The sequence below is a fragment of the Anguilla anguilla genome, chromosome 9 (genome assembly GCF_013347855.1).
Source record: "Anguilla anguilla isolate fAngAng1 chromosome 9, fAngAng1.pri, whole genome shotgun sequence".
In the NCBI taxonomy this organism is placed as follows: Eukaryota; Metazoa; Chordata; class Actinopteri; order Anguilliformes; family Anguillidae; genus Anguilla; species Anguilla anguilla.
In genome coordinates, this window is record NC_049209.1 from 49,618,318 (window position 1) to 49,639,851 (window position 21,534).

At 49.9% G+C, this 21,534-nt stretch overlaps 1 protein-coding gene across 4 annotated transcripts in view; it reads left to right on the top strand.

Annotated features, from left to right (window-relative positions):
* LOC118235703 (cell adhesion molecule 2-like) overlaps positions 1-21,534 on the top strand; it is a 338,507-nt gene that overhangs the window by 226,438 nt on the left and 90,535 nt on the right. For 3 of the 4 annotated variants that reach the window (XM_035433338.1, XM_035433340.1, XM_035433342.1), the window contains exon 2: positions 16,878-16,901. The exons of the other annotated variant lie outside the window; for it this stretch is intronic. In XM_035433338.1, coding sequence (XP_035289229.1) covers positions 16,878-16,901 — 24 coding nt within the window. The remainder of the gene's footprint in view (positions 1-16,877; positions 16,902-21,534) is intronic. 4 annotated transcript variants of the gene reach the window in all.

Consider the following 21,534-nt stretch of genomic DNA (forward strand, 5'->3'; position numbering starts at 1 on the left):
AGGTGGCGGGTCGCTATTGGACCCCTGGGCCGAAGCGCCGTCGCCTGAATCGCCGTGTAAATGGGCGATGTTAAAAAAGCCGGTGTGTGTATGTCTCCCCCTCGGATAAACCTTTCCACTAAGTGCATACATCATGTACCGGATGTCAGGGGAGTAATATATAAATCGGAATCTCTCTCTCTCTGTCTGTCTGTCTCTCTTCCTCCCTCTCTCCCTGTCTCTCTCTCTCTCTCTCTCTGTCTCTCTCTCTCTGTCTGTCTGTCTCTCTTCCTCCCTCTCTCCCTGTCTCTCTTTCTCTCTCTCTGTCTCTCTCTCTCTGTCTGTCTGTCTCTCTTCCTCCCTCTCTCCCTGTCTCTCTCTCTCTCTCTCTCCGTCTCTCTCTCTCTTTCTCTCTCTCTCCCTCCCTCTGCCTCTCTCTTTCCGTCTCTCTCTCTCTCTTTCTATCTCTTTCTCTCGCTGTGGCAGTCATGGTCTGTGCAGATCGACCGGCTCCCCTCATTAAGAGAAGATTTCAAGAGGGGGTGTTAAAAAAAAAAAAAAAAATAAGAGAGAAAAACAGAAGGAAAAACAAGAGGGAAACTGCCCTGTCGACATCGATCGCCCCCCAGTCGTCAGGGGAGGGTCTCCCTCCCGAATTGTCAAGCCCTAGATCCCCCTCAAAAGCCTTTGCGCGTGAGAACAAGAGAGCTTCAGAGCGAAAACATAGCGCTTTTATATGAAATATTGACAGAATAGCAATACCCCAAGATTTCTTGTTGTTTGACGCAGAATCCCCCCGATCTGTTTGTTTGAGATGACACGTGTCACCTAGTGGGAAGGATATAAAACCTCCCCCTGTTTCCCGCCACGTCCTGAGGCCTCGCGGGGGAATTTCGCCAAATCCCTTTTTTTCGTTGTCGGTCGCCGGGCGGATCTCGTACGTTCTACGCGACGCTCTGTGGCGGTGTTCGCGGCGTTATGAGAACGCACAAAAAAACGAGCGAGGTATCAGCGTTCCCATTTCGTATCGAGAGCGATGTCGTGTCAGAGCGCAGTTCCCAGGTTACACCACTCACTCCCGTAAAATGCGGTCTGTCTTCCCAGGAGTTTTTCTTATTATTATTATTCTTTTTTTTTTCCTCAAGGGAATTCGCAGATCAAATTCCCTTGGAGGACATTAATGAACTTAAGGCAAAGCTTTCTGTTTTTCCCCCTCCCCCCCCCCCTTGAAAAATGGAAGAATAACAAGTGGAGGTGATCAGGGCAACGCCTCGACCATAACATTCCGTCTCAATAACCGATTCGTCATCCCGCGTCCATCAGTCGACGGGGAAGCAGCGAGCCCCGAGCGCGGCGTCTGAGGGAGAGGGAATGAGAAGGCGGTGGTGATGAAATACCGCCTCTCTCACACTGTCTATCACACCCACCAATATCTGTTTGACTTTTCCCCGTTGAGAAGATTCATGGTTCCCATAGCGGTGCGCGGCAGGCTTGGAAATTGAAAGGTATAGCAGCTGCTTTGGCGAGGGTGGGGGGGGTGGATGGCGAGGGTGGGGGCGGGGGGGGGGGGGGTGGATTTATATTTTAATGTCTTAAATGGTGATATTTTATTGGTCGGCTCGTGGATGAAGTGCGCTTGCACTTTGGGGCTTTGCCGCGGATCACGGGTGGCAGGGCATTGTGGGCCAGGATGGATATTCCAAACGGGGGGGTGAGGGGAGGGGGGGGGGGGGTTCTGCATTTGATCCGACCCGCAGCAGGCTTTATGATGAGGTGGCCCTCAAGAGCTCCCGAAATGATCCCTCCTTCGTCGGCCTGGTGGACGGTGGAGAGAAGGATGAGAGCCAGGCTCGGGCTTTAATGTCACCGCGCTCTCGGTGAAATGCATCGTGGGGGCTGACCTTTCCCCGGGCACGTCGTCCTCCCCGGGGGCCGTAATGAATGCGCCATGGCTCCCCGCTACAGCCCCCCCACCCCCCCCGGGATTTGGCGGCGGACGGGGCTTTAATAAGCAGCTGTAAAAACCGTGGTGTTTGCCCCCCCCCACCGCGGCAGATCCGGGTTCACGCTGAGTGTGAGGCCGGCTCTTGGGCCAGGGACAGAACCCCCCGGCAAATTTCCGCTTAAGAAAAGCCTCTTCTCTCTTTTTCTTTTTTGGATTAGTTTAAATCCGCTAAGAGGCCTACGGTATATGAATTTATCCGCCTCGTTTTTGCGAGAATGTACAATGTCCTCCACTCGCTTCATAAGACAGCTATGGGCTGTATCAGCCATTATATTTCATTTCCTTTTTTGAAAAGTTGGAATAGACCAGAACTGACCCTGTGCAAAAATAACCCCCTTTATTGGATAAAATAGTGCCAAGCACAATACAAAGTAAATCCACAGACGACTATTAGATATTTACTGACTAAGATCTATCTAATGAGTGCTGAAGTTGCAGGACTTTGAAGTTATACCAAGCATTTCAGTAAGACTTAAAGGCGCAGTTAGGCTAGGGGAGTTTCTCAGGTTTGACGAGTTTTTGTTTGTTTTTTGTCTTTTGTTTGACGAGTCCTGGAGAAAAAAAACAGACGCACGTCGCCCCCGTCTGTCCGAAACGCTCTGACGGGCTGTTGGCGGCTCAGCCGAAGCCCCCTTCTGAGGGAACCCGGGACGGGACAGCCGCCAGTCGGGGCAGAGAGGTTTCCACAGCAACGACAGAGAGGCCGTGACCCTCGGGGGGTCTGCCGGGAAGCCGAAAGTGACACGGTTCCAGCCCTCTTTCCCGAAACGGCCTTTTGGTCAGACGTTGATCCCCCGTATCTGTGGCAACCTATCCCGGGTCCCTGACAGAACTAAACAAAAAAAGGAAACTAAGGAAGAGAATCATCCAATCAGAATCTTCACAGTCGACTCAACGACTTGCAGTGGGTGGAGTTAGAACACAAACATTACTGTCTATCACAGAGTTCATATTTATATTAAGACAGCTTTAGATAATGTGCCAGGCTCATGACACCAAACGCTCTTGTCTTGAAACGAGCCGTTTACCTGACGAGTACCATCAGTCAACAGTGTTATCCTTTCTTTAATCGCTTAATATTGAGGATTATAATGAATAAAAATCAACATTAAACGACCAACGCGCGCGAGGACGGCTGTTTGTACTGGGAAGGACGAGGCGGGTTCGGGAGAGATCTAATAGAGCTCGCGCACACAGAGGAGCTCGCCTAAGTGCACTTGATTAGATTTAAACTGATCTCTAAACTGTTCGTCGTGGTGACAGTTGGTCCTGTCTGGGGATGTTAGTAGTTTTGCGGCAATTACCAAGGAAAAACAAACGTACTAAGTACGTTTTAAATACTTTAACTGATGCAGCGTGTGGTGTTATCTGCAGAGCTGCTGAAAAGCTGATGAAAAGCTGATGAAAAGCTGGTGAAAAGCTGGTGAAAAGCTGATGAAAAGCTGATGAAAAGCTCACGAGAAGCACGGCGGCGGTCGTCGTGGTAAATTTGGATATTTAAGTGCGGTGTACCGTGGGCCCTCTCGAGACCCTCGTCTGATGTAAACGCGCGTTCAGCTTTCAAATCTAAAATTCCGAAGGCTGAAAAATTAACGATTAAACGAAAACCTCAGCGGTGACGTGTTTGAAAGCGAAGCAAAATGAACGGACAGAAGCGGCTCTAGTCGCAAGGAGCTCAGGCTTTTGGATAGCAGCGGACACACCTGTTATTGAGGTCACGCGTTCGTGTCCCAGCATCGCCGTGGAGACGAGGCCCTATTTAAAAAGTGGCGGCTTTGTGGCGTGCGAGGCGGTCCTGCAGCGTTCTCACTGTACCTTACCGCCAACGACCTCGAGGGTCAAAGCACAAGCTTTTCTTTCCTCTTTTTTTGTCAATATTACAAAGGATTTTGATTTGCCTTTAAAATCATCTCAGGTTAGAAAATGCCTACTGGGAGGTTTGCATTGGCTTGATTGTCGTGATCTTCATGATTCATGTCTTATAAGAACAATATAAAGTATTAATAACACATTAATAAAAAGGGTAATAACAACACTAAGGTGGCGAGGTGGATATATGAAGGTGTTTTTAGACGGGAAAGCAGAGAGGGTTACGCAAAGGGGTGGGATCATAGTGCAGAAGGCGCTAAGGCCAGGAATCGAACCCGCAGCCACACCCCCCTGATTTACATGAGGGCTGACAGCCCACCACCCTACAGACTGTTCCACAGAGTCTCCTGTTTCCTTACATGTTATTGTGCATCAGTCTATTATTGTGTAATTTACTATTTTCATGGAGTGGACCTCATAGCCAAGTATGCTATGTAAAAAACGATTCCATATCTTGTATGGGGTGTCAGTGTTCTAGAATCTCCAGTAATGATTGTGACGTCACAGTTAGTTCACTTAAGAACATTCAAATCGCATATTTTTGCTCTCACACCAGCTTAGAGGGTTAAAGAGTTTCAGGAGAGAGAGAGAGTGGCACGTTTTGGATGGTCATGTGATCCCTGTCTGCAGAATGCAGGTTCTGGCAGTAATTGGGGCAGCTTCTTTTATACTAGCAGATAAAGAGGTTTTTTTTTCTTTCTCCCCAGTTCTGTCCACTTGTCGATTCAAACTGTGCACGTACAGCGCCAGCCCAAACAGCCAGGGATTCCTCAAGCACAGCGCATTTCATTTCAAGCAGCTTGTAGTGGTATGGAGGGAGGGAGGGAGGGAGGGAGGGAAAGACGGCAGTGGGTGTTGAAGGGGGGGGGGAGGGTTGGAGGCTTGGCTCTCGTTTTAGACAGCCGCAATGGGCGATACCATAAAACACCTTAAGCTTTCACGTGAAGTACTTCTGACGTCCTGCAGGCATTATATATTGTTTTGGCTCGGCACTCCAGCACGTTGGATTTGAAAAGAAACAATGAACGTGCGGCTAAAGTACAGACCTGTCATCTTCAATTTGCGGGCATTTACATCCGAATCGGGTGATCCATGTAGGAATTACAGCCCTGTTCATATGTGTATGTATGTATACACCTGCTTTCTTTCAAAAGGTAGGACTTGTCCCCATCACCCTGTCACATGGTACAGAAGGCTATATATTTTTTTCCGCAAGCTGTGTGTTTGATCTGAATAAATTATGTGTGGCTTTTTTTTTTTTTTTCGGGCGCTGCCAGGGCTGAGCGTGCGGAGTGTTGCGTGCGCCCCCCCCTCCTCTCGCGTAGGCAGGAGGCCGCGCGCGTTCCTTCTTCTTCTCCTCCTTCGGATGAAAAGGCGACGGGGAGGAATGCGATGATGTGACATATGAAGAAGTGAGGAAAAAAAAAAAGAAAGAGAGAGAGAGCGAGCGAGAGAGAGATGGTGTTTCTTTTCAAGGAAGGGTATTGAGACCCCTGGGGGCCTTGTGTGTGCCATCGCCTCGGGGGGTGGGGGGGGGGGGGGGGGTTGTGAAGATGATGCTTGTGTAAGATCGTATGTGTGTGTGTGTGTGTGTGTGTGTGTGTGTGTATGTGTGTGAGAGAGAGAGAGAGAGAGTGTGTGTGTGTGTGTGTCTGTGTTTGTGTGTGTGTGTGTGTGTGTGTGTGTGTGTGTGTGTGTGTGTGTTGTAACAGTTGGGATACGTGGCCCTTTTAAGTGGAATTATCTATACTTGTGTGGGGCTACGTGGGCGCACGTTGTGAGAGATGTAGTGTAGGAGACTGACTGGGTGGCTGACCGGTGAGCTCTTTGTATCATTGTATTAGTTGTATCCCCTTCTTTTCTCAACGCTAAACATTATTGTTGCGCCGTCAGTCAGATCTGCCATCTGTCAGCATAAGTCATGAGATTACACGTTTTCATGCAGCAGCGTGGAAGAGGCAGTTTGAGTTTACTTCCTGTTTCGCAGGGATCTGAACCTCCAATCGTGGAGGGCCGCCTGGAGCGTCCGGTGTGCATGCACTTAATTTAACTCACTGAACAGTCCGCACATCAATCCCAAGGCCTACATGGACTACTATGTGAAAGGAAACTACATTACCCAGCAGGCACAGCAGAGCTCCACACAGCAAAATCTTCAGTGTAAAATAAGCCCAATTAGAGTACTTTTAACAGTGTAATAGTGTCCTCTTTGGACTTCAGACTTGCTATTTTAATACTACTAGAGTGTGTTTACCACAAGTAATTTAGCTGTGCAGGAGTGAAGTGAGGCTCAAATTGTTAATTCATTTCTAACAAAATTCCAAAAATATAGTACTTATTGTATTTGTAAACTTACTGAATAAACCTGCTATTTGTAAGATTATTGTTTGTCATGCCTTTCAGTCATGTGTTTTGCCCAGTCAGCTTCTAATAATTGCTGTTGCCTAGGAATGTTGTGACACTGTGTGCTTTAGCTTGTATGTACATAACACGACTGAGAGGAGCCAGTGGGTGTTAAAAGACTGGCAGCAAACTGCAAAACAAAGCCAATCAATCCAGTATGTAGGAGCAGCGAGAGCTAAACCCACACAGTAAAACGTCCTTGTGTTAATTCAACTGTAATGGCGTCGAATTAACGGAGAGAGAGAGGCATGTGACTTTAAACCACGAGACACGCCCACGACTGGTATATGCTTTTATAACCATCAGGCTGCCCGACCCTGTTCCTGGAGATCAACCCTCCTGTAGGTTTTCGCCCTGACCCAAACAAAGCCACACCTCATTCAACCACGAGAGATTTCATTGAGCTGCTAAATTAGCAGAATCAAATGTGGCAGATTGAGGTTGAATTGATAACCTACAGTAAAGTGGATCTCCAGGAACAGGGTTGGGCAGCCCTGCTCTATTACAGCATGTAGCTGCATTGGACTTTACCCACACACGCATCCCGCAGTGGTAACATCGGTTACCGTGGACACTATACGTCGGTTGCCGTGGAATTGGCCGAAAAGGGCGAATCGGTTCGTTCGGAAGCTCTTTCCCACGGCCCGCTGGGCCGCCCCGGCGGACCGCCTGCTCGGCGTAGCGCCCTCAGATAAGAGTCCTGAGCGAGGCGTAATTGGGGGATTCGCCACCGGGCGGAGCAGAGCGGTCTTTTGCGATTTAACGCATGACAGCGCTGTTCTCTCGCACGGACGCGAAGCGCGTCTCCCTCGAACGCGATTCCTCCGGGGATGATTAAGTCGCTCGCTCACGTTCTTCCGTTTTCTTTTGTTTCTTTTTTTTTTGGGGGGGGGGGGGTCTTTCCCCCCCCGATGCCTTTTGATGTTGCTCCCTATTTCTCTTCTGACCGCCTCCTTTTGAAAATTGCCCCCGATCTGACAGATGAGTATCTTGCGCTGTTCGCTCGCGTGTCAGGAAAACTCCCCTCGCGGTCAAACGAATTTCGGCCAAAGCCGCGCCCGGCTTTAATCCTGACAGGGAAGGTGGGGGGGCGGGGGGGGGGGGGGGGATCAGATCGGCCCCCACGGTCAGTACCTCCCTGGGGCGTTCTCTTTGCTGGGAGAACAGATCCCTGCATCAATCTCCCGGCTACCGCGAAAGATCACAGATCGCAGCGATGAAAGGGGCGAACGTTTCAGAAGGTCATCAGAGTCTCCGGCTCCCCCAGGGACATCTTCCCCCCTCCCCCCTCCCCCCCTCTCCCTCTCCGCTATTCACCACGCGGGAAGACAGAAACATTTTTCCACCGTATGGAACCGGCGTCCATCAAAGAGCCTCGGACTCATTTTCGGGCCACCGAATCAGTCCGTGGTATCAGCCGGGAGAGACTAGCACGGCCAACGCAACCGCTGTCCCGTTCACAGCCTCTGTGAAGCAGAGAGTCCCTTAAGAGGGTCCGAACGGTGTTTTCGGTGTTTGCAAATCCTCGAACCACGGTACGACCCTCTTTTTTTTAACAGAGAGAAAGAGGGGGAGCAAATATTGTGGACCCAACCCCTTTACTCTGGGTAGTTCCGGCTCTGTCGGCCGCGCGGTCTGGAACACCAAGTCCAGATGAAATTGTTATCGACTGACGTTCCGCGGTATTAAATCGATTTGCTAAATTTCATTTTGTGGCGAGGCTGCATTTACCACCTAATCTGTGTTCTGTTTCACAAGATCTTCCACAGAATTTGGAAGAGCGAAACATTTACGAGAGACGCTGATTTTTTTTGGGGGGGGGTTAGGGTGTATTTTTTCTTTAAAGTTTTTTTTCTTTCCTTTCTTTATATGTCAGACTGCCAGTGTTCTCCTTTTTTTGTACGCAGAAGAATTCTCAGGCCTTGGCATATTTGCTCGCCCTCTGGTGCATTCTACCTTTCAACTGCGAATAATATCAAAGACCTCGAGTGAAGAATGTAATCAATGAAAGTATCGCGCGTTCCACCCCGACTGTGCGTGCAGCTTGACCCGGTGCCTTGTGGGTAACTTCACGAGCATTCATTTTCAGTGCTTCAACACGGTGCCGTAGAAACCTTCAGAAAATTGCTCCAATTTGTTCCTGCTTTGTGGCTTCGGCTGATTCTTGTTTGGTTTCTTTTTTTGTTCGTTTTTTTAAATTTCCTTGTCGAAGAATGAAATGAAACAGACACACACTTTATAGTGGGTACAGTGATTTCGCAAGAAGTCTGTAAGTAACCGGAGCACTAGGTACAATTCCTTCAGGAAAATTCAGGAGCATTGGTGGGCTGAATGGCCTGTTCTCGTCATTACCTTATGTTATGTTAAATAGTGATAGACTCCTGCGATTGGTGGAGGGGTGGGGACGGAGGTGAACACTCTGTAATGTAGAGTTGTCAGAGGGGTGGTTTGTTTGTGTGTGAGGTGGTGTGGGGGGGGGGGGGGGTTAGGGGGAGGTTGGAGGGACGCAACATCAGGTGCATTTGGCGAATGAAAGCTGATGAATGAGGCGACTGGCTGGTGTGACAGGTGACCTGCTCCTCAGGGAGGAAGCGGAGAAGATGAGAGAGAGTGGGGGGTCTTAATCTGTGTTCCTCCCCCCCCAAGGAGGCGTCCTGTCGGCCTTTCATCTGCCCCCGAACACCTCGCGCCACACCCATCTGTACGGGGCGGGTCCCCAGGGAAGGGGGGGGGGCAGGGGGAGGAGGCAGGGAAGTATTTTATTCTGGGGGGAACGAGGCGGTTCGCGGCGAACTGAACCGCTAGCGCTTGGCAGCCTGGACGCCACACCTGAGCACGTTTAGCTTGGCTTGTCTCAGGCCATCTGAGCTCTGATCCAGCTGTTTCCCACGGCGACTGCCCTGTGACATCACCTACAGACACCGCCGTGTCTGCGGCAGCTGTGCCTCTGAACAACAGGGAAATCACAGAGAATTATACAACCAGGCCCTGTTAGCGTACATTAGCATCATCTGTGGAGAGGGAGAGGGAGAGAGAGAGAGAGAGGAGGGAGGGAGAAGAGAGAGAGAGAGGGAGGGGGAGTGAGACGGGGGATGGAGAGTGAGAGGGAATGCAGGAGAAGAGAGAGAGGGAGGGAGGGATGGATAGAGAGAGAGAGGGAGGTGTGTGCATGAGTTGCATTTAAGCTTGGATAAATTTTGGTCCGTTGGCTCACTCTTCCTCAGCCAGCATTATGTCTTCTCATGAAGTAAAACCAGCCTGCAGTGTGTAAATCACCCATTTCCACTTTGCATGTATCAGTGCGCCCTCGGTCTGTGGCGGAGAGGAGGCCGACCGCGCGCTAGGCCACGCCACGCCGCCGCGTGAGCGCCGAGACTCACCGCAAAGCGGGCAGGAAATTAGCGATCTGGATCCGACGCTCCTTTTATTCTCACCAGCGAAGCTCTGAGAGCGATGTGTAATGGCTTCTTAAAGCAATTTCAGCCGGAGCTGAAAGCAGGCGTTCAGCGTGAAGTCTGAGAAAAGAGGCTCTACCCCCTGCCGGCAGAGAGAGAGAGAGAGAGAGAGAGCGCGTCTGATGTGCGGAAAGGAAAAGGTCTGAAGTTAAGAGGGAGGAAGAGGAAAAAAGGGGGGAAGGGGGGAGAGCAGACGTGGAGACGGAGGACATAATCAAGCTGAATTGCGAGCCGTCGGCGATCCTCAGCAGACCAAAGGCAAATGGCGGCCTGTCACGCGTAAATAAAGATTCTGCGGCCGTGTGCGCGCGAAGTGGACGTGGAGAGAGAGGAGATTCGGCTGCCTGTCAGTCAGAGCACGGAGGCGAGTGTGTGACTGTGGACGGGGAGGAGTGTCCATCCATCCATCCATCCATCCATCCATTCTCTGTACCCGCTTCTTCCTGGTCAGAGTCGCAGGGTGGGGTGCTGGAGCCTATCCCAGCATGCATTGGGCAAGAGGCAGGAGTGCACTCTGGACAGGTTGCCAGTCCATCGCAGGGCACACACACCATTCACTCACACACTCATACCTATGGGCAATTTAGAGTCTCAAATTAGCCTAACCTGCATGTCTTTGGGCTGTGGGAGGAAACCGGAGTACCTGGAGGAAACCCACACGGACACGGGGAGAACATGCAAACTCCACAGGTCGGGATTCGAACCCAGAACCTTCTTGCTGTGAGTGCTGCCCGCTGCACCACCGAGCCGTTCGGGGAGCAGTGTTCTGGGGAAAAGGGAAAAAGAAAAAAGAAAAACGCTGAACAGCCAAAGCGAGCGAGTGTAGAGTCTGTTACATCGACGCAGCCTTCTCTCGAAGACCCGGATCACGATTTCCGTCTGCTTTCCGTTTTCACCTCGTGTACCGGTGGGTGATGCCCACGAGGCATTTTGACCACCTCCACTCCCGCGGAGGTGCAGGAGAGCTAGATAAGTTGATAAAGGTTACGCTGCTCTAAGGGAATCTGTTCTTGCATAAGAATGCTGCAACATTACATAAGATGAGAATAAAGATGCACGAGGACCATAGAAGACATAATAGACATAACAAGATACACATCCTCAGCATTAAAGTTTACATAGTTATAACTTAACTACGTTACCGGTGCAGTAAAATAATCAAATAAAATCAATGCACAGTGAAGCATAGGCTGAGCTGGTATATACAATTATTAACTACATGAAGATAGAATATTAAATAAAAGCGGTTGCAGGACTGCATTTGAATTTAGTGCGCACTGATGCCGCAGGTACTGAACATCCATGAAAGGCTGAAAAAAAGCTTGTTTTTTTAAAAATGTTAAAATGGCAGGAAGTGAAATGTCAAGAGCGCCTATTTTGTTGTGTTGATTTTTTTTCTCCTCCTTCCACTTCCCCCAAATTGCTCTTTTATTACTTTTTTTTTCCCTCCCCCCTCTTAATCTCCCGTCTCTTATTCCCGCTCGAATTGCGACTACCCCTCGACTCCTAATTTAATTGGCGCGGTGCGATTTCTCCATTCAAGTTCGTCGCCCAGAGTGATGGGGCCCTTTTCTCCGGGACACAATGTACGGTGATTGGCGAAGAATCGGCCTTAATGGCTCTCCGCATTCACCTTCCATGTGCATGGCGGTGGTGTGAGCCGCGTTGGGTTTTTAACTCTCTCTCTCTCTCTCTCTCTCTCTCTCTCTCTCTCTCTCACAAGGGGTAGCTCTCTTTTTTTAGGGGGATTGTGTGGCTTTATATTTTTTTGTGTGTATGTATTTGATTGGACTGTTGATCGATCGGGTTTTTGTGTGCGATGAAGGGCGTTTGCAGGAGTTTCTGATGACCTGTTGGCTTTACAGTGGCTGATATCAGGGCATTCGGGGGGTCTAAGGCAGGGGTGTAAGACTAAATTCAGTGTCTGTGGGTTTTTGCAGTTTCCTTTCAATCAGCTGACAGTTAGGGCCTTGAGAACAAGGCATGTGGATTTGTTAGCCAGTTGACAACTTAAATGAACCACTGGTGCTGAGAACACACTGAAGACCAGCAGACACTGCGGCCCTCCATGACTGGAGTTTAACGCCTGTGGTCACAAGCAAGAAGATACGCTTCAAGTAACTCCAAAGCGGGTTGCACAGCAACACTGCTTTTTGTTTTAAACCGGGGAGTTATTACATTCACTGATTCCTGTGGCAATCCTATGTCAGAGATTTAAGTAATGTTTTCTAAGGAGCCCGATCACAATGAGATTACAGATTGTTTAAGGTTGGTGGGGAGGTTGGTAGTGCCCCCTCCCCTTCGAGATGCCCCTGTTTAGGAGTCTAAACAGCCCTCGGCTCTGTCCCCTGCCATCAGCTTTTAAGGTGGGGTCTCATTCCGGATTAGACCCTGAACAGGAGGTGTTTATCTCCACGACAAGGAAACGTGCGGTGAAAGGCGACCAGGCCTGAAGAGTTAAGCTAAAAAAACAAACACGCGTTGAATTCAGATATGTTATGCCTGAGACGTATCCCTATGTACGTGTGTGTGTGTGGACTGCGTGTGTGTGTATGTGTGTGTGTGTGTGTGTGTGTGTGTGTGTATGTAGTGTGTGTGTGTCTGTGTGTGTCTGTAAGTGAGTGTGTGCATGTGTGTGTGTGTGTATGTGAGTGTGTGTGTGTGTGTGTGTGTATGTGTACGTGCGCGCTGCTGGACGTATCTCACTTATTTTCCTGAACGCTGTGACAGCACAGTGCCAGAGGCCGCGGCCCTTGATCACAGGAGGGGCTCCATCAGTAATGCACAGGCGCTGAATAATTCAGGTGACTGCGGCCCACAGGTGAAGGGGGACGGCGAGGCGCCCCTCGGACACGGCCGACGCGCCGGCCCGTGTCACTTCCTGTTCTGCGGGGAGCCGCTGATCAAACGCTCCCAGACAGGAAGCCACTAAGCCGTTTGTTTAATTACTCCCCCCCCCCACCCCCCACCCCCCACCCCCCACCCCCCTCGCGCGCGAGTTTCGCTTTGGAGAGTTTAGCTCCCAACGCTCTGGCACAAGTGTTTTTTTTTTTTTAAATATAAATATATTTTTTTAAGAAATTCACCAAAATACACGCAGTGATTCATCCGTTTTAACTGCAGTGATGAGTTAAGCCGGTGCAAAGCACGGAATGATACTAATTGCTCGCTGAACGCGGAGACGAAAAAGTCAAAAAGTCTCAAACAATCCATTTTGTTTTCCGTTGCATAAAGAAAAGTTAAACTGTGGTATACTTTATAACCTTTCTCTCTCTTTCAATGCTAATGAGACTTCTCAGGTGACCCGGCTGGTTAAATAAAGAGTATTCACGATAATGCGGAAGGATTCGGTGCATCATCGCATAGCTTTTTTGCTTCAGTGCACACGCCTGGATGTTGCAGCTTGTGTGGACGGCATTCACTGCTCTGACTGTGACTCGGAGTTGACAACTGATCAAAAGCAACTTCAACACTGTGGGCAACTTATATAACTCTGCTTTCAGACAGTGTATATCATTTCCATGATAGGCTCTCTGTAGGTAGACTTATATAACTCCACATGCAGACAGTATGATTTCGTGATATGAAGCTTTATATATTTCCCCTTGTGTTCCATATTATGCTGGTACACGCAGTTAAAAAAAAAATTATGCCTGGTGTACAATCAGCTGCAAACGTGGAGCAAAGAGCATTTCTACGTTAATGACTCACTTTTGACAAACAAAGAAAAAATGTTTGACAGATCTGTGAATGCTTAGTCACTGTGGGTTGGAAATGGCAGCTGATGAGTTGATTCCAGTTCGTGGGTTGAATCAGTGAGGTAGCCATAGCCCTGGCAGTCTAAGAGGACACCATGTTGGTTCCCGGTCGGTACTGGTTAATTTGGCATCTGCCGCCGTCCCCGCACACCCCCCCCCCCCCCCCCGCCCCCAGGTCATATCCGAGCCCGCACAGCAATGCAGATGAATCGGGATCCATCGTAGTCCACACCACCCCCCCCCCCATTTCCAGGGAAACGGACAGAGACAAGGCAGCTGGGCTAATTGCAGGGCAGGAGCGGTGCTACGGATGGGTGGCGGTGGGGGGGCGGGGGGGGGCGGTGACATTAGGATTCTCTGCCACTGATCCTCACATTAGCGGTGCCCTGAGGGCCTCTATCAGCACCAAGAGGGCATGATGGGAACAGAACTGAGACCTGCGTTAAGGAAAAGAAGGGGGAAACAAACAACACTGTGGCTCAGGTGCATTGTGTGTGTGTGTGTGTGTGTCTGTGTGTGTGTGTGTGTGTGTGTCTGTGTGTGTGTGTGTGTCCCAATGCCTTGACTGGAGAGGCAACCGTCATGGTGGGACAAGCGGTGGATTTCAATTTGGAAGCATCGATTTTTAAAAACTTTATATCCTTCATTCTTTTCAATACTGGTAAACAATACGGGGGGCGGCGGGGGGGGGGGGGGGCTGGACAGCCGAAGCAGGGAGACTTCCCTCCGGGTCCTCTGTGCTCCCTCACACCCCGCCGTTCGCACAGGCGATGGGGCTATTGGTATGCTTCAGGTGTGCCGGCAAAACACCTCCCCAGCTCACAGCATGGAGGATCTTATCAGCGGCTGGCTTTGTCCAGGCTATTGGATTCAGCCAGCGGAGAGGGTGTCAGAGATTAATAACTTCCGCGCACAGTGAATGGAGCAGGGAGTACGCTTCTGGAGTGTCCAAAAAGACTACGTTTTTTTTTTGTCGTGCTGTTAGCTCCACTGCTGCTGCTCATTGGCACGCTGAGTAAACAGGCATTTTATTGGAGAAAGCGAAGGCCTGATTTTTGTGTGGGAGAAATGCAAAGTTACCTTGTCCTTCTGATTTATTCACGGATGCAGACATTTTGCAGACATGCAGAAACGTTTATGATGTTCTGTCCTGGGAAATGAGTCACGGTATTATTGTACTTTTGTGGACAGGATGTTTTGAGAAAATGAAAAAAAGAATTACAGACTTAAAAAATGAAGTATGGCCATTTTAGCCATTTGACATTTTACATCTCAAATCCCTCCCAATAGTTAGATTAATGCAGTGTGCAACAAATGTGTCAAGATGGAACTCTGAAACTGGCTGAGCTGCATTAACCCTTCTAAGAGTAGGCTTTATAAAATGTTTTTTTTGTCTTTTTCTTTTTTTCTCGAAAATTGTTTTTTTTCAAGTCAGTTGTTCTAGAACTTGCTTTCAGTTACCAGTAGTGATTGTTACATCAGCATTAGAATGTTCAGTTACGAACATTCTAATCACATGTTTGTGATCTCACACCTTTAACGGGTTAAATGATTTTAGCCAGATGTAGTCTTAGGCGAACCCAATTCGTGTGAGGAAATACGTCAATGCATTCCTGGATTCAGCATGTACTATGGTCACATGTGTTTAGTAAAAACTTCCTGTGATCGGGGATTTCTGGACTCGGGTATTCCCGATTAATTCATGGACTCTGGCCCGCACTGAAACATTCACGGCGTGTCCTGAGAAGAGGACGGCCGTGTCTGGCGATTCATGCCAAGCGTCTGGACGCGGACACCCCCGTGCACGAAATTCCGTCCGTTTCCGGACGCAGAACTGCGGATTCCGACGTTGGCGCATGCCCGCACGCACCAGGAAACGTGTTCGTTTTCAGATTTGTGTTCGCCCCTGTGAATGTACTTTTTAACGCACCGGTCCTTCTTAGCGAATTGCCTCAGTCCTTCCCACTGTGCAAAGGCGGTACCCCACCTGGGAATCGAATTGTCTCACCGGGTTCTGTAACCGTTATGCCACACTGTGCCCAGTGTGTGTGCACGGTACACCGCTGCAAGATCGTGTTTAACTTGCGTTGCCTTGCTGATGTGAACAGATGCTGCACGCGGCTGTGGAAACGTCTATCCGGCGTAAAAAAAACGAGAAAAGGACGTGTCGGTTACAGCTGTGGTAGCTGGTGGACGTTAGCGCTTGGATGTGTGAAATCAGAAAGGAATGACCCCCCCACATACACACACACACACACACACACGCACGCACACACACACACGCGCACACACACACACACACACACGCACACACTGCTAATAGCCGTACCGCTAGAAAAAAAAATATTTCCCCCGTATATCCAATCAATACTGATTCAGGAGGCAATAACGGAAGTGAGGATTTATGATTCTTACAAGGCCAGGAGAAGTGAAAAGATGCCGTGAAAAAGTCAATTCCACACACGGCATCCCCCCCCCCCCCCGCCCCACCCCCCCCGCTCCCCACCATCAAACCATCATTCAGCAGCGATGTTTGTGCACAAACGAGGGTCTTTTTTAAACAGGCTGGCAAAGAGACACCCCCCCCCCCTTTCTCCTGGAGAAAAAGATCAATGTCATTGCAGTGAGATGAATATCAAAAAAACACCGGAAGATCACGCCTCTCCTTCGTGTAACAAATTGCGTGAGGTTACTCATAAAGTTCGAAATTTTACTACGTCTTGAGGATTAAGCCGCTTCTTGTGAATTCAGTTCTAGCTGGGTAATGCGCAAAATGTACGGAGAGGACTTGCTTAAAGCTGCCTTAGTCTAAATTCCACTGTTGGAGGCGAACCTGTGGAAACTGCTCTTGAGTTTGGAATGAAAAGATAAGCAAGATAACAGACAGACCTGTCTAACCTGCTGTTGTCTTTTTCTCTCTCTCTCTCTCTCCATGCCTTCTCCCTCTCTCCTTCCCTCTCTCTCCCTATTTCCCTCCCTCGCTCTTTCTCCCTCCCACCCTGCCTCCCTCCATCCCTCCCTCCACCTGTCTCCCACTCTCCCTCCCTATCTCCCTCCCTCCCTCTCTCTTTTTACCTCCCACCCTGCCTCCCTCCATCCCCCCTCCCACCCTCCACCTGTCTCCCTCTCTCCTACCCTCCCTCTCTCTTTCTCCCTCCCACCCCCCCTCCCACCCTCCACCTGTCTCTCCCTCTCTCCTACCCTCCCACCCTCCCTCCCCCCCTCCCACCCTCCACCTGTCTCCCTCTCTCCTACCCTCCCTCTCTCTTTCTCCCTCCCACCCACCATCCACCTGTCTCTCCCTCTCTCCTACCCTCCCTCCCTCCCTCCCTCCCTCCCACCCACCACCTGTCTCTCTCTCCCTCCCTCCCTCCCTCCTTTCCCCCCTGCCCTCCTCTGCTCTCCCAGGGACGGCAACGAAAAAAGCGAGAGGTAAGCGGTGTGATCAGTGATGGGACGCTGTTCCCAGGGATCAGTGTGCGGACCGCTCATCCATCTTCTCCAACTTCTTCTTCTTCTCCTTCTTTTCCTCCTCCTCCTCCATCATCATCATCATCATCATCCTCATCATCCTTTTCTTCTTCTTCTCCTCTTCCATCGTCCTCTTCTTCCTATTCTTATTCTTCCTCCTCTTCTTTTTCCCATTTTTTCTTCTTCTCCTCCATCTTCCTCTTCTCGTTTTTCTTCTTCTTCTCCTCCTCCTCCATCATAATCATCATCATCATCCTCTTTATCTTTTTCTTCTTCTCCTCCTCCGTCGTCATCTTCTTATTCTTTTTCCTCTTCTTCTTTTTGTCCTCTTCTTTTTATTTTCCTTCTTCTGCTTTGTCCTCCTCCTCCTGCTTCTCCTACTCCTCCTCCACCTCTATTGATTATGGCACTTGACTTTGAGTCGTTTTACAGCCCACATCCCTTTCAGTGCTGTGCTTAGCACTTAATAACACAGTGATTTAGCGGCCCTGTCAAACAGGCACACTGAGAATATGGACCCCAGTAGAACTGACTGAGCCGCTTTTAATGATATTGGCCAGTCATTAGCCTCAACTGAACACCCTCTGCATGAAGAAGCACACCAATACTGACAATACTGACTGGACACAGGATGTACTCTTTCTCTCTCACACACACTCTCTCTCTCTCTCTCTCTCTCCCTCTCACACACTCTCTCTCTTTCTCCCCTCTCTTTCCCTCTCACACACTCTCTCTCCCTCTCACACTGTCTCTCTCTGTCTCCCTCTTCCCCCCCTCCCCTCTCACACTCTCTCTCTCCCCCGTTTTCTCCCCCTCTCTCACCCTGTTTCTCCCTCTCTTTCTCTCTGTCTCCCTCTCCGCCCTCTCTCTCTTTCTCTCCCTCCCTCCCACACTCCTTCTCTCTCCCTCCTCTCTCTCCCCCCCACCCCCTCCTGCCCCCCTCTCTCTCTCTCTCTCTCTCTCTCTCTCTCTCTCATCATATACATTATGACACATTAAACGCACCGGCTCCTAACTTCCTGTTTGGGACGCGCAGCTGCTGCTGGTGAGCGCGCTCAGTGCGCGTTTCCCCCGGGTTTACGTGGGTCGGGCGCTGGGAAGGCTTGTAGGTTATCCATCCATCAACATTACGCCCGCATGCAGCTCACCCGTACGCTCATCATGGCGCCGCTTACAGCCATAAATCAAAGCTGCGCTGTGCTTTGACCGCTCTGACACCGCGGAGCTGTAAAGCTAATATACACAAACGACTTGCTTCTGGCTTTTCAAATATATATACATATATATTATTATTCACAAAAGTTTGTCTAATCAGAGTAAGAAATGGAAAACTTTTTTAATCTTTAACTTGGGGAGTGTCTGGAGAAGTAAGTGGAGAATGTACTCCATTTTTATTAAAATTCTTTTGTACTTATGCACTCTAAGCATGACGTCATTCGCTGCGCTTTTTTTTCTTTTTTTTTCTTTTCCCCCTTACGACGACCTCGCTCGTTAGTTTGAGTGTCACCTTCCCGGCTTCTAAATTGGACGGGGAGATGGCAGGCAGGTGCGTCGTTCACGCGCTCGTCTATTTTTAAACGCTGCCGCGGTAAGAGCCGGTCCCCGTGGGAACGGGCGTGTCAAAGGGGGCGGAGGCTACGCCCTTTTTTTCGGGGACGCCAGTGGCGTGCCGTGTCCTTTCCTGGCCTGTCGCCCCGTTGGTCAGTGTGTTTGCATGGTTTATTTTTTGCCTTTGCTTTCTCCATTTAATATGGAGGGGGAAAAAACCTTACCCTGCTACTCCGGTTAGAAATCACCATGTACCTCTAGTCCTTTAAGTCCGCCTCCCTCGCCCCTCCCCTCCCCTCCCCTCCCTCTTTCCCAAACCATTTCCATCTTTATTTCATGTGGGAATGATATGTTATCTGAATTTTTTTGACACACACCCCTCATCTCATGAAAAGGCAGTTTGTTTGGGCCGGCGAATCACTTAAACTGAAATGCTTTAGTCTATGTTTAATGTCCCTCTGTCACTGATGTCCAGTGATGAGAGTCAACAACCTCATCTTTCGGGTGACCCCCCCGTTGTTCTGGCCTACAAGTAGTGGGTTGTTCTGGGCCACAGGTGGTGGGTTGTTGTTGCCGACAGGTGGTGGGTTGGGTGGGTTGTTCTGGTCCACAGGTGGTGGATTGCTCTGGTCTACAGTTTTTGGGTTGTTCTGGTCTGCAGGTGGTGGGTTGGGTGGGTTGTTCTGGTTCACAGGTAGTGGATTGCTCTGGTCTACAGTTTTTGGGTTGTTCTGGTCTGCAGGTGGTGGGTTGGGTGGGTTGTTCTGGTCCACAGGTAGTGGATTGCTCTGGTCTACAGTTTTTGGGTTGTTCTGGTCTGCAGGTGGTGGGTTGTTCTGGCCTGCAGGTAGTGGGTTGCAGGTACGTCACAGTGTTCCTTTGGTGCTCTGTATGCTGTGTCACGTAGACGGACGCCCTCAGCACTCCGCCCCCCCCCCCCCAAACCCCCCCAAACCCCCGATGCAATCCCATGACCCTCTCCGTCGTAAATGGAGAGTTTATGGACTGCAGCTGCCGCGCGGTTCTTATCTTTAATGAATGCTCAGGCACTACAGTAACGTGACCACACTAAAGGAACACACATAAAATAGGCTTTAAATCCTGACCCGCCCCCTCCGTGCCTTAGTTTCCCTCCCTCAGGGAACCCACCCCCCCCCCTCCATTTCACAAAGTCCCTCCCTTTTCTGCTATCATGGGTCGTTAAAGACAGGGTTACTGAGTTCACGTCTCCCGCCCACCACAGCGGTCAACGTTGCGAACGGCCGAACTCGAATCGGAAAGGGCGGCCAGCGGTAATGGCGGCTTACTCACCCCCCCCCACTTCATAAATAATGGTCAAGCGGCCCTCCGTCGCCATCGGTTACCGCCCAATGGCTTCTTTCATACCGGCGAATAGGAAATCCGTTCCTCCGGTAAATTGGGGGGGGGGGGAGACGTCCTGTAGATCACGGGGTGCCGAGCGGGCCGTCCCGGCTGCTTATTGGCCGTCTAATGAATTTACCGCCATCGTGACGTCGTCGGGGGCGCCGGATTTATGTCGATAATCGGCGGGATAAAAGCTTCTTCGAAGCAGGGGCATAAACACGTGTTCATCATCCTGTCACTGTGTCATTGATTTCTTCCCAGGAGCCCCGGCTGCTTCCAGGATATCTGAAGAAAAATTTCATTTTTTCCCCCCTCCCTGTTGCAAAAAAAAATACATAAAGTCGTGAAAGCGCTTGCTTTCGAGATAATGCGCTAAAGAGGACGCGCTCACGATTACAGCCGCCGGTGGAAAACCGAAAAAAAACAAAGATGACATCGCAAAACAAAGAGCCACACTCTGGTTTGGCAAGAGAATATAATTCTCTAGAAGAGGCACACCTTTGTAATGGGCCTGTCAGACAAGACACTCGGGAGATGCCGAGAGAGATATTTACATACACACGCAGCGTAATAAGAAAAGAACACGGTATTTTGAAACTGCGGTGTGTCATTATCCACAACAGCCCTGTCCTTCCCACAATTCCCACAATGATTCATATTCTGTGATAAGAGAGTGTTTTAAGCACCATGTTCAGGGCCCAACCCTAATTTTGCTTCTGCAAAAGAACAGCCAATTGAATTCACTTTTATGTTTTCTCGAGACGTATTTCACCCGTATAAATGTGTCATCATTGGTCTGAGCTTGTAGAGAAGAAGAAGGAGAAGAAGAACAAGTCTAAATTTGTTGGTACTTGTGCTGTGGGGGGTGTGATTTAACAGACATGGCAGTTTATGGATGTGGACTGTTTGAAATGACGGTATTGAAATCAGGAGACGAGAACTGAAACGCGCGCCCTCGTGTTTGTGTTTTGCGGGGGTTCCCGCGGCGATGGCGGTAAGGAGGGGTGGCAGAAAGACCCAGTGGTGCCCATTAGAGAAGCCATTTCTGTCTCCGAGGTGACAAAAACCTCGTTGGCCAGGCCGGGCCCCAAGCTGTGCCGATCGATGGCGCCCCCCCCCCCCCCCCCCGTCTGTGAGAACAGGAAATCAGCCTGCCGTATCCGAACTCGACTCTGTCAGGGACTTCCTCCTCCTCGTCTGTGTCGGGGGCGGCAGTGTTGTATTATGGGTAGGGAACTGGGCCTGCAACCCAAAGTTCAATGTCCAGGTAGGACGCTGCAGTTGTGCCATTGAGCAACTTGCTTTATCTAACGTGTCCAGCATGTATAAATGCTGAAACGTTGTGCAGGTCGCTCTGGATAAGAGCGTCTGCTACATGACGGTAATGTACTGTAATGTATGTTATGTACAGTAAATGAGGAAGAGGATCAGAGCTTTCTATGGTGAGGACATCCGGTCCACCGAAACTATGTGCTGGGGCTATCCGGAGGCCAGATACTGTCCACCATAATCACACACTTGGCCAATTGATCAATGGGAATTAAGCAAAAAATAAATTATTGCTATTCAGCCGCATCAGACAAACTGTGACTGTTTCCTGGTCTGAGTCATCCCTCCCACTCATGACGCATAGGATAAGTAATAGCAGGGCAGGGGTGGCTTGTGCTGGCTTTGCATACGC